General features: G+C 35.4%; 1 protein-coding gene across 1 annotated transcript; it reads right to left on the reverse strand.

The window, feature by feature from the left end:
• Window positions 1-1,066: 1,066 nt before the first annotated feature.
• LOC145314838 (uncharacterized) lies at window positions 1,067-5,424 on the reverse strand. The gene is made up of 3 exons (XM_080154919.1): window positions 5,384-5,424; window positions 4,541-4,735; window positions 1,067-2,819 (listed from the first exon to the last, which is right to left on the reverse strand). The coding sequence occupies exons 1-3, from the start codon at window positions 5,389-5,391 to the stop codon at window positions 1,067-1,069; spliced, it is 1,956 nt and encodes a 651-aa protein (XP_080011045.1). The 5' UTR covers window positions 5,392-5,424.
• Between the last annotated feature and the right edge of the window lie 8,721 nt (window positions 5,425-14,145).

Below are 14,145 nucleotides of genomic sequence, written 5' to 3' on the forward strand. Positions count from 1 at the left end.
CCAATGGTAAGGTGTTTAAAACTCATAGTGCTCCAATAATCCTCATTAAACTGTCATTGACCAAAGCGATAAAACCTTTAATCTATTTGTTTATGGAATGAATTAAGTTTTTCACTTCATGTATATATTTGAATTTCATTGAAGTATTTAATCCTTTTTTCATGAATAAAAAATATACGTTCATAATAGAGTAAATCTAAGAAAACTGTATTTTAAAAGAATTCGATTGTGGCGACACTTCCTTTGCGTTAAAATATTAATGACGTATAGTAATAGCAAGAACAAACAGCTAAATATTCTTATAAAGTGTATTAATTCAATACAAGGTTAACATACAATAATAACATTAATATTAAGACAACTGTTCACTTTTATGTTCGTATCCTGTTGCAGAGCAATGACTTGCTCCGAAACCGTGGATACCAGAACTAAAAGCTAAACTATATAATACATGCATTGCTCTTAAGTCAGGAAGAAAGGGACTATACATCACATTTCTCCCTGGCTTTAACATGAACCTGGATTTCAAACTGTAATATTTCAGATTAAATATACAATAGGTTTTACATGTTATTTATCATAGATATTATAGGTAGCGTTGAACGCTTATTAAATAGATGATAGTTGATCTGGTATGACACCTGTCATATTTTTTTTTTTTTATATATATTTTTATTCCAGATCTTTAAACACTTCATATACACATTTTTTTTAATCTATTTTGGTTCCTTAGAACTCTTTTTGTGTTTTTTTTTATATTTTCCTTTTTCTTTATGTGTTTTTTTTTTCTTTTTAATATTTTTTTTTAAGAAAAAAACATTGATTAACATATAATCATTGAAAAATGCATTGATTAACACCTAATGCATTAATTACATAGTTATCATAAATACATGATATAAAAATAACATTGGTTAACATATAACCATCAGATTTAAGCATAGTATTATAGAGCATTAATATGAAACATGAATTTTAAACTTTTTCTGAGACTACTACTGCCTCAACAAATATTAAATACATAAAATAAAATAAAATATGAATTAATACACATAAACTATAATTATTACTTTCTTTTTCCAGATGATCTGCTCTTCTTGCCAGATTCTTCAATATCCATGGGCATGATAGCTTCCTCATCATTTACTCCAAGTTTTGCGGTCTCATCACACAAGCCGTCTTGAGACATCCTTGCCTCAGTATCACCAAGCATATGAAGACATCTTTCAAATCCGTTATTAACCGCAACCGAAATCGAGGTTGCAACGTTATCAACCTCCTCCTGATTATCCAAAATCTTTTGATGCTTACGACTAACCTCTTCTCCAAATTTATCAAGCATCATCAATATTCCAGGCGTGTGTTCCAACCTCATTTCCTCCCTCACTTGTTCATCAACACGCCATTGCTGATTTGACAATTCAAGGTCCAGACAAACAGGAATGTTCGGATTTAAGGGCTGATCCATCTGAACACAAACAGGATCCCCAAACCGAGTAACCAATTTGAAATCACCCTCGAACCACTCATTTACTTTGTGTTCAGGATTAAACTTCCACTCAATATTGGTTGTCAACAAACTTGTATAAACGTTTCCATCCAACTCCAGTTTGATTTCCTTCACTACATTCTCTAAAGTGGTATTTGGATCACATAACAATATCTGCTTGGCTAGAGTCGGACGAAGACGCTTGCAGCGCATCTGCATTTGCCAGGTCAAAACTCTGGAGTCTACTTTATCATTCATCAGACTACCTGCATATGTGGCACTCACCAGGTTATCAATTATGTCTCTTTGACCATCCAATCTAACATAACGTATCTCAGCAGGCATCTCTCCACTGGTGATTAGACTCACCGAATTCACGTTTATAATACGTGGAATGTAGATTGATAAGTTCATGTATTCATTCACCTGAATGGAGTCAATAAACACTTTAGCACTCAAATCCTGTTCAGACTTTCCATCAAGCCAATCTTTCTGTAACTCTAACAAAGTTGTGGATGGCATTTGCTTCAGAATAAAGCTTACTTTATTCACGACATCTTTCCAATGTGCCAGGAGCCGGATAGCTGACACAACCTGCGTCTTCAACCTCGGATCAACGCTATTACCCACCACCGTTCTCAACACCGTCTGAAGGCTCATTTTACCATCTGCAGGTATGACGTCAATTTTTGAAAGTTGAAGCCAATCCTCAAGTTCCCCCATATGTTTGATTATGGGTAACAATTCGCCCAACGTTTGACAGCTTTTTCTCTCATCTCCATCCAGGTATTCAATCTTAGCAAGCAATACCAAACTTGGTAAATTTTCGCAAACAAGCTTAGAGAGAAATATGGTCGCACTCAACTTATTCAAACTAGTTGTCTCGTTCCATGACAACTTTTTATTTATAGCTTTAGAATGCTCACCAGCCGCCATCAGGTTGAGGTATCTTGAATTCTGGCTGGTAAAGATAGGGATCCTGTCCACAGGCCAGTCTATGGAGTGGATGCATCTCCCCATCTCCAACTGCACTGATAACATGTTTATCAAATTCAACTTAAACCTTGGTTCATTATCAATAAGACGAGCTAAATCTGCCAGTGGCATGTCCTCACTGCTCAAAAATATGTTCTTTGTCGCCCTGCCCACACTCAACGTGGGCAGCTCAACGCGCGACATTACCAACACCAGCCGGGATGCAGAGTTGCTGATCAATGCAGATACTGGTAGACCAGGTTTGACTTGATTTCCTTCATTGGCAGATTGTTTGTGGCGACCATCTTCTTCATTGCTCAATAACTTTTGATTCATTGTTGCCGCCGTAACCAAACTGCAAAAATACAATATAATTAAATTTCAGCATAAAAAATTTAAGATCTAGCATTAAATTCTGCCTCAGTAAATCTTTTTTTATGACACCATGAACAACAACAATACAACAATGCCAACATAGGAATTATACCTAACAACAACATTAACACAATCAAAACAAACTTGGCAAACAATGGTAATATATCCTTGAACAAATGTTCTAGACCAAACCAAGGACCTGTAACCTGTTCGAAAAATGACAACTTATGATCAACAAAATCCAATTTAGAAGCTTGTCCATTAAAATCCTCAAAATCCTCTAATCCCTGATATTTAATAGTCTTATTAAAGTCAGCAATAAACACCTTTTCATCGTTCAGAAAAATCTTTTGTCCCACGTGTTCTGATTTTTCATTGGCAATATGCAGAAGTTCGAGTCCCTGCCCCTGATTCCCAAGGAACAAATTAGCTGTCAACTTCAAAAATACCGGACTTTGCGAACAATTTAACAATTTTATATCCTCTACTGCTACAATCATTCTACTATATTCTTGTATCCCAACTGTTTCACCTTTATAATCCACCATTAAGTGTCCTACTGCACATCCATAATCCACACCTAACTTTACTGGAATTTCAACCGCTGTACACTTTTCATACTTAGCAATTTCTCCCAGGTATATAATTCTGAACCCATGATGCATCTGTACATTTGACCTAACTTCTGTTTGAGCACATCTAGAAATACTAAAAAGTTCCATCATCCTCTCGTTTCTTTCTCTACTAGCCAAAAACATAGCATTCAAATCAAATCTAGCTTCCTGTTTTAACAAATCCCCAAAATAACTTCTAACAGCCGCCTTCGGTTCCTCTAAAAACTTGATACCCTCTAATTCTGTCACAAAAATGTTGAAATCCAGATGCTGCAAAGTAAGTTTCTCTGTTCCCATAATTTTAACTAAAATATTCCTTTCCAAATTAGAAACAAAAAGTTGTTCATTCCAAGTAGTTAAATTGAATGTATCTTGAAAAACTACCTTAAAATTACTGGCCGGTTTTCGTACTACATACGGAAAATATGGAGAAGTTGATGTTGCCCACAAATGATTATCTTCAAAATTCGCCACAATCGTCTTTTTATCATAATCCATAACAACATTTCCCTTGATCAAAACGGGTGTATTTTTTACTAAAATATGCAAAGTCCCAACAGCAAAACCTAAATTGAACCACATATTGTGCGCGTATATTCCCAGTGTCTTGCATTGAATATTTTCACCACCAACATCCCAGAAAGGTGACAATGTTCCATTAACTGTGAAACTGTGAACTGTTGGCAAATCTATATTTACTTTAAAACTAATTCCATCATGCTGATACTTGCCAGAATGAAAAACCCTCCTACATTCGTCCATACTCAACTCTACCTGTTTTTCATGTGGCACGTCTAATACGTGCACATGACTCGCGGTACCGCAAAACCAGCGTTCCAATTTTAGTCTAACCTCACAACTAATGGCTTCTGACAATATAAAATCGGTTTCTGCTAACCCCAACAATTCCACAGATCTGACCGGTTCCATCCTATCATGCAAACAGGCAGCTGATCTAAGTTCAACATTACTTATTTGAGAACAATCATAAGCTGCTAACCGTGGATCCTGTGACGTATACATACCACCAACAACAATCAAACAATAAACCTGCATCACAACAACAAATAACAAAATATCCAAGTACCTGACTCCTCTTTCATCCTTGGATTTTTTCACAGGTACTGGTCCAGCACGTCCACTCTTTGAACTACAAGCGTCCGGTGACCTCTTGCGCATACCACGATCTCCACGATCTCCACGATCTCCACGATGTCTATCACCACCGCCGCTTCCTCTCTTGTCATCACGCTCTCTACGGTTCTCGTGGTAATCTCTTCTCCTGCAAATATTATACAAATTATTACAAATATTATTTTTTAATCAATTTTGCGAGGTTCCTAGTTACTACATCGGCTACTGAATAACGTTCTAATCTGTCCTTTTCTCTGTTTTGTCTATCCTCTTCTAATTTTTGTAATTGTACTTCATTTGTAGAACCTTTAGGACGACCCTTAACAGGAATAGTCTCAGACATTTTTTGCGATTTTGCATTATCTAACGATCTATCTAATTCATCCTCCTCAACATCTCTACCTCGTTTAACACTTCCCCTTCGTTGTTCCAAGTTTACAATTTTACTTTGCAATTTTGGAAAAGTGTCCTCTAAAATACTCATCCGAGACTCTAACTCTCTAGCAGATTCCATGTTAACATCCTCTACACCCAAACTGTTGTCTACTAAACTATTATCAGAGGCATAATCCCCATGAAAAACACTATCCTTACTAATAGTAGAATATGTAGAGTTTAACTTAGTTTTGTCAGTCATATCATTTGAATCTACACTATCAGAAATATGAGTACTTTCCAAAGTATCACTAAGATCCTCAACTAAATCATCTAAATTTTCGTTATTCTGAGATACATTTGACCTTTGCTGTGACAACCCAACACCCAAAAAAGATTTCTCCAAAAATTCTGGTGTTACCTGTCCATCCTTCCGCCTTCCAACCACCTCTGGACTAGCGCCACAACTATTTTCCTCTTCAGAAACGCCTGAACAAGTTAAATTTCTCAAAGTATTGGGAAAGTCATAGTTTACTTTCAAGGTATTATCCACAGAGAAACATTCATCTGTAATCACTAAGTCAATCTTTTCATCTGGAGTCAAGTCTAAAGTACTCTCAATAACATATATTTTATCTCTTGGTACAATTCTCACCCCTTTATCTTTCAATCTACACTTTTCAAGGGGTTGAATCTCGAATAAACTATCAGAAATTGCTTTTGTCACTAAACACGGACCCACCCATAACGAGCAGAGTTTACGAGCTACACCAATCGTCGTGACGTCATAAAAAATGTAACAATAGGAATTTATAGCTACCGGCCTACCTATCCTTTCTGTATTTTCTACCTGCAAATACTTCTCAGTTCTTTCTTGTCCAGTCCTCCAATTCTTGTCAAGGCACTCCAATAACTCTGAAAAATTCATATGTTTAATTTTCGAGCGTGTTAACGGGTCAAATGAGTCAAGTGGAAGCTTAGGGTTTCTTAGGAACATCTTAAAATATGGGGAACATCCTAACCTCCGATTGAAAGAAGTGTTCATACAAAATTGTGTAGCTTTAAGTTTATAAGCCCAATCTCCATCTTGAAAACGTAAATCAGTCTTAAGAAACGAATACACCGATTGGTTGTATCTTTCACTGTAATTCGAATTTGCTGATCTTGGAGGGATAAAAATTTGTTCAATTCCCAACCTTAAACAAACTTCCCTAAAAACTTTTGATTTGAAGCTTTGTGCATTGTCAGTCCTAATTCGCTCGCATAGTCCCCAAACAGAAAATAAATTAAATTTCAGACATTCAATAATTGTTTCAGCTTTAACATCCTCAATAGCAAACAACCACACATATCTAGTACAACTATCAACTACTATTAAAATGTGCTTACAAATGACTCCATTATATTCACACTCATTCAAAGGACCTAAAGCATCTATGGCCAACTCTGCCATAGCTTCCCCAGCCAAAGGAGAAAATTCTATATTATGATTATGTTTAGGTTTTTTACGTCTATTCAAACAAATGACACAATTTGCAACTGCCGCCGCTACATATTTAGATACATAGGGCAAAATGAAGTGACGATTAATCCTGCTCAAAGTTTCCAAATAACCCCTATGCCCCGCTGTAACATCTGCATGAGCTAACAAGAAAACTTTATTGTACATTCCAATAGGTACCACTACCCGTTCAATAAATTGAAATTCTTTCTGAAGCCGCATAGGTGAAGTCAGGATAATTAAACCATCCTTATAACTCAGATGTTCAAAAAATCTTAATATTTGTTTACCACGATAAGGCATTTGAGACAATTCTCTGGACGTAGGTTTGACATTATTTACAATAAATTTCCTCACCTCAACTAAAACAGGATCCTTCTCCAGGCTACGACTAAACTCTCTCGCCTTCAATCTGGATGATATTTGACTGGCCGTCTCTGCTCCAATTCCTGCAATAAGACATAATTTAGGATCTTCCAATTGATATACAGTATCCAATATTAACTCTCCTTGTTCGTCTGTCGATAATTTAGATATCCTATCTTTACTATCCTTTAATGCAGTACGTGACAATATATCAACATTAGTATGCATCTTGCCCTGCCTATGTACAACCTCATAACTGAAGGTGGATAAAAAATTTATCCACCTTATGGTGAGACCAACAAAATATCCGTTCTGCCTCCAAGTAGATAGATGTTTCAGTGCAGCTGAATCAGTTCTCACGATAAACTTCTTGTGTCTCAAATAACATTCAAATCTTTCAACAGCATTTACTAATGCACATAATTCTCCTTTATGTGCTGCATAATTGGCTTCATGAGTTGAACAAACACGTGACCAACACGATATCATCTTCTCTTGTCCATTTTGTTTTTGACTTAACACCGCTGACATAGCTGTAGATGACCAATCTGTATCCAACACAAATGGTTCAGCCTCCATTCTCCAATCCGGGAACGATTTGCTTATTTCTTCACAGAACAATTCTCTAGTCTTTGTAAAAGCTTCCATACTTTTTTCATCCCATTCTATTTTACTACTGTTTCTAAATTTGTTCAACGGTGCTGTAATATCAGAAAAATTCTTGAAATATGAACCATAATAATTTATGAAACCAGTAAATCTTTGAATATCTTTACCTGTTTCAGGTACTGGCCAATTCTTAATCTTTCCAATATATGCTTGGTCCATAAATATGCCTTCTTCATTTATAATATGGCCCAGAAATTTCACTTCCTCTGCATACAATGTACATTTTCCAAGATTAATCTTGAGGCCTGCTTCACAGAATGTTCGTAGTAGAATATTCAAATGTTCCAGATGTTCCTCCACATTCATACTATATATAAGGACATCGTCCAGGTAAACTAGGCAAAATGCCCTTAATTCAGGACTCAAATCCATTACTCTATCCATCAACTTTACAAATGCACTTGGAGCATTGGTCAATCCAAACGGAAGCCTCTTGAAGCAATATTGCCGTCCATTAGAACAAAATGCTGTATATTTCCTGACAGATTCCTTCAAATGCATTGAATTGTATGCTGAAGTTAGGTCAATAGACGTAAAAATCTTCTTTCCTCCCAGTTTGTCAAACAGCTCACCAATGTTAGGCAAAGGGTAACAGATCTTCTCAGTTATCTCATTTAATGAGCGGTAGTCCAGGACAAAACGGACTTTCACCTCGTTAGTATTTCCAACTTTCTTCTTAACAGCAAAAATTCCAGAATTAAACGGTGAATTACATTCTTCTATCACATCTGTTTCCAACCATAAATCAATCTGTTCTTTTAGTTTCTCTGCATGATGAGGATTGAGCCTAATCATCCTATTCTTGAAAGGTTGAGCTCCAGGAACCAACTGAATATCATACTCCTCCAAAGTACAAGATCCAATATCCGTAGGATCAATCGATAATGCCTTGAAATTCTTTAAAAACAACCCAACTATCCTTCCTTTCAAAGAAACATTATCCTTTAAAAACGGAACTTTATCCAACTTCAATTTATCTTTAATAAAACGAATCTTCTTTAATGTTGTTGACACATCTTCTTTAACCCTGTTCTCTTGCAGCATTGCTATCTTCTCCGCCACAAACAAATTTCCAACCAAAGTACCAGCAGGAACAGATTTCTTAACAGTTTCAAAATTCGTGATTTTAGTCATAATTTTACCGTTCTTTCCCACCTCAGTAATTCCTTCGTTTATCAACAAGTTGTTTCGGCTACAGTAACCTTGTCTAGGAGCTATATAACACAACTGTCCTTCAGGCATATTTCCTTTAGTTGAAACTTCTACCACCACTGTACTCAATGCAGGAATTTCTATTCGATTTTTCAATGAACAAATCCATTTTTGGTCTTGTAACTCAGCTACATTAATCTCAGGTTTCTTAGTTCTTGCTTTCTCCATTTTCTCCAAAACTGTATGAACCAAATTCTTCACTACAATTTTCCGTTTAGCTACTAAATTCACACTGATTCCATGCATCTCAATCCTGTTGCCGTCTTTGGCAAATATCGTCTTCACGTTATTTTTGTTCAACCAATAACTGCCTAGGTTCATAGGTACAGTCATACCGGAAATAACAAAACAATCTTCTTGAAAACTGTGACCTCCAATCTGAAATTCAACATTCCGAACAACACCATCAATCTTGATGCTGGAACCCTGCACGCCTGTTGCTTTCGATTCCGTTTCTTCAATCACACAATCAAGCTTTCTAGCCAACACTTGAGATATCAGGCAGCCTCTTGCATTGCCGCTATCAATTAAAGTCAGGATTTCCATGCCACCAATCTTTGTTGGAACATAGACTTCAGCCGCTCCAGCCGCCATCTCAGAATCTTCATGAAACTTATAAAACAGCTATCTAACTCACACCAACAGTTATGAGGTTGTAACTATCCAATTGTCTATCAAATAACTATCTATCTGTCTACAACAAATAACAAAAAAACTGAATAAAACAATTCACTCACCGACAATATTTCATCCACCAACAGAAAATATCTCCTAATCCACAATCAACAACAGAAATTCTCCGGCCAACAGAAACTCCCCAAACTGTTAATCCACAATCAGTAAACTTCTCTCCGACCAATCTAAAATATTACAAAATTTTAGATGCCAATTGATGGAAAATCACTGTACATAAGAATTAATATTAATATCAATATATACATAACAAATTTACAAGACTATTTTTCGAATAGCAATATATATATAACGGTAATCAAATGGTAACAACATGAAATCATAACAACTCACCATCAAATAAATAATGATGACAGTATCACCCAATCACCAAAACAAAACACTCTTCTCAGCCAATCTAAAATTAATACAATGATTTTAGATGCCATAAATAAATGTTTCACTGAACCAATAACTTGTAACACAATAAAAGAAATTGTATTAAGAAATATGACATGATCAAACATTATCAATCACCAAGCAGATTAATCTTTCCAAATACCATAAGTTCAAATCATTGAAATTCAATAAAATATTACCTAACAAAACTATTATTGTCAGATTAAACTGAGATGTATAAAAGGTTTAAAAGTCGAAATTCAACTAACTATATATCTCAATACCTGAGAGCACTTTCTTGCGCAGCTTTGCTTCTCTGCGCAGCCCAACTTTCTGCGCATGGCGCGCTCCACTCATTTCAGCTACCTCTATACACCGCCCCATATTGCGCATACCAGCTCTGAGAGACAGTGCAAATTTCTTTGCAAATATGGTCACTCCCCCTTTCTCTCAAACAAAAGAGACAGCTCCCCCATATCTGCGCATACCAACTCTGAGAGGTAGTGCAATATTCGTTGCAAATATGTTCACTCCCCCTTTCTCTTCCAACAAAAGAGACAGCTCCACCATATTTGTGCATACCAGCTCCGAGAGACAGCCCTCCCTTCATAGAAAGAGACTTCTCCACGATTATATCTAATGCATTATAACAATTTTGCTTCATGAAATTTTAAACTTCATTAAAAATTTTGCTGAATCAACATCACTAAATCGCAATATAATTGTTTTAAAATCGAATACTTTAAATCACAATAACTGACTCATCTTTAAAAACAATTTTCCACATTTCATCAAAATTTAATACTTTTCAAATATCTAATTTCATATTTTTATCAAATTTAATTCAATTTAAAATTCAATTTAATATTTTTCAATAGCAATTTTACAAAATTGTATTCCTAATTCGTTTTTCATTTTCACTTTTTTATTATTCTTATCTCTGTTAGACTCCACAACAGTCTGAAACAAAAATGAATTTTCCTAATTTCAACAAAACATAATCAAAAACTAAATTAATTATTTTGATTTCCATTATAACATAATCTCGTAATTTCATATAGGCTTATAAACAATATGTTATCTTATCATAATTCAAAATAAACCATCAAAATAAATTATCACAAAATTAGAGTCGCTTCGTTCACTCTTTATCATTAATTTTGTTTTGTTGTTGTTTATTTACAATGCGCATAAATCAAAACAATGCCGCGTAACAAGTAAAAATGGAATAAGGTTTTATGATTATAATACATTCAAAACATTAAAACCATAAAATGTCATCTATAATAGCATTATTCCATGCCTCGACTTCCGCTACAAGGTCTTCTTCATAATCGTTTGCCCCTAAACCATCGACATGCGCCACTTCCTTCGTATCCTCCCCTTCTTTCACCTCTCCTTCAATTTCACCAACCAATTTCTTTTTATCCAAACTATTTTCATTCTTTTTAAAACTCTTTTGCCCCGTCTTATAAGGAACAAAAGGCTTGTTTCCCCATCGCAAAAAGTATTTTCCTTTAGGATTAGGCAACTTTTTATCTCTAATATCAAAACAATCCCTCATCATGTGACCCTTTTTGTTGCAATAATAACAAATAAATCCACCTTGAATTGCGCCAATTAAAGGAATAAGTTCAGCTGGTCCACCAAATTCATCAGCTAAATCAATTTCACATTGATTTATTTCATATGACAAATTATCTTCATCACTAACCTGATCAATAGTTACAGGATTTGACTTGGAACCAACGCCACCAACCATCGTCTTAGCCAAAGCCATCTGGTTTGTTGTACATCCTCTAGCCATTGACCCTGAAATTTGATTAAATTGTAACCCTTTAACAATCAATTGTGCTTTAACTATTAACTCTGTCCAAAACTTCGTTATCATTCGCACTTGTCCGTCACGTTCCAAATCCAATGCAAATTGACGCATCTGATTAGCCAAAAGTGGAGATAAAACCACATTACACACTTGAGAATAGAAATCCATAAACATATCATCAGTTGGTGTCGGATACGCACGTTTCCAGAAAGATAGTATCTTATCAAAAAATGCATCAATCTTATCATTCTCATGTTGTTTAACACTCAAATACGCATCTTTACACACATTTTTCATGTCGGGTGGTAAAAATGTCTCCCGCATCTTACACAAGTACCCCTTTAATGTTAATTGTCTATTCTCCATATCAGCAGGTTTTAGTGTATAACCACAAGCGGTTCTTACACCCACACATTTATCAAACAAAATTTCCTTACACACTTGATGATTAGTCATATGATAACGTCTAGTAGTCATCCAAAATCTCTCCAAATAATCATCAAAGAAAATCACATCATCGTCAACTGCAAATTCAGGCGCATTTTTTCTGAACTGATCATCAAGTTTAGCACACGTTTCATTGTACCTATGCACATTCTCCCCCTGCGAAACATACAGAGATCTATCTGGTACATAAACAAGAGATTTACACCAACTAACCTGCGAATCACTCAGTCCAGCTTCAAAAAAATTGAGCGTATTAAAATCCTCCGCATCAACCTCAGAAAGGGCTGGCCACCACATAAGAACTCCATTATAGATATTATCCACAGCATCAACTCTAGACAATTCCCAAAGTTTTATGATCTTATCTTCATTTCCCTGCATACCACCAAAAATAGGTCGAGAACCACCAGCAAACAATTTAGGCTTCTCTTCTGATCCTCCAAATCCTCCAGATCCACCAGTCGTCCTCTGCCACGGCATAGAGTTATTTAAACCATTCTGCTGGTTATTCGACCCATTCTGCTGGGTATTCTGCTGGTTATTCGACCCATTCTGCTGGGTATTCGAACCATTCTGCTGGTCATTCAAACTATTCTGCTGGGCAATCTTTTCAAGAATTCGCTGCTGGCCAGTCATAAACTCATTCTCAACGGTCACATCCTCAGTCTTGATACCATTATCAACACTAGGCTCCACCACCTTATTAAGACGATCTTCCAAATCGTCCATCCGAGTAGCCAGTCCAGTAACCGCAGCAACATTAGTATCAACATTATCCGTCAACTCTTGAATTTTCGTCTCCAGTGGCGCTATACGCCCACCCAGCTCCGCCGCCACATTATCAAGTTTAGTCCCAATAGCATGAATCTCATTCTTGACCGTACCCCAAAAAGTAATCATGTACTCATCCTTCTCCACCTGAGACATCTTCCTCCATTCAGAAATGTCCATCCTCTTCACTACAAATATCCTGAACAAAAACCAAAAGCAAAGAAATAATACAATTAAAAGAAAATCTGAGCTATAGATTCGTACTACACTACTGCGCCAAAATGACGTATAGTAATAGCAAGAACAAACAGCTAAATATTCTTATAAAGTGTATTAATTCAATACAAGGTTAACATACAATAATAACATTAATATTAAGACAACTGTTCACTTTTATGTTCGTATCCTGTTGCAGAGCAATGACTTGCTCCGAAACCGTGGATACCAGAACTAAAAGCTAAACTATATAATACATGCATTGCTCTTAAGTCAGGAAGAAAGGGACTATACATCACATTAAAACAAAAATTTTATTCATATTAACTCTTTGGTGATGGTAATGTGAAAAAAATACAATTGAAAAAATATTTTTAAAATCATTTAAATTAATGAATATTTACTTCTTTTTTTAGATAGTAATGGCGGGGGAGGAAAATTGATTTATTGAGAAATAGATATGTACTTATAGAAAACTAGCCAATAGCGATATAGTTATATTGAGCCAACTCTTGTATTTTTATATGACTGACAGACCGACGGACAAAAAAAAACAATTATACACTGGATGATCAAGAGGGAATCTTTACAAAATATCAGCCGTGAAAATCAAATTTCGACCAGAGCGTTACGGACTGACGGACTGAATGTCGACTAGCTTACTTACAAGAAGACATATAAAGTTAATTATAAAGAAATTATGCTACTACAGATAGGAAGTGAGTTCAGCTGTATAGAACGCACTTTTATATTTTAAAAAACTTAGACGGATTTTAAAACATTAGTAAATGTTTAGTATATGTCAACTATCACTCTTTCTGAAGCGTAATATCTCAATAATGGCCCGTTGTTATAGGTTTTTTTGAGCAACGAACGGACATACATATTTTCAGTTTTGAAGCAACATGGTTTATATTTACTTGATTATAACTGTTAGTATGTGCCAATTGCACAAATCTTCACAATATTGAGACTTCATCAACTCAACCTTTCAATTACTTCAATTCATACACTGATTGATAGATAGATAAATAGATAGATAGATATATGAATAGCAAAATAGATTGACATATATGTACAGTTATATTTAGATAAATAGTTAGTT

The sequence above is a fragment of the Acartia tonsa genome, chromosome 3 (assembly GCF_053477335.1).
Source record: "Acartia tonsa isolate MP-2025a chromosome 3, ASM5347733v1, whole genome shotgun sequence".
Classification (NCBI taxonomy): Eukaryota; Metazoa; Arthropoda; class Copepoda; order Calanoida; family Acartiidae; genus Acartia; species Acartia tonsa.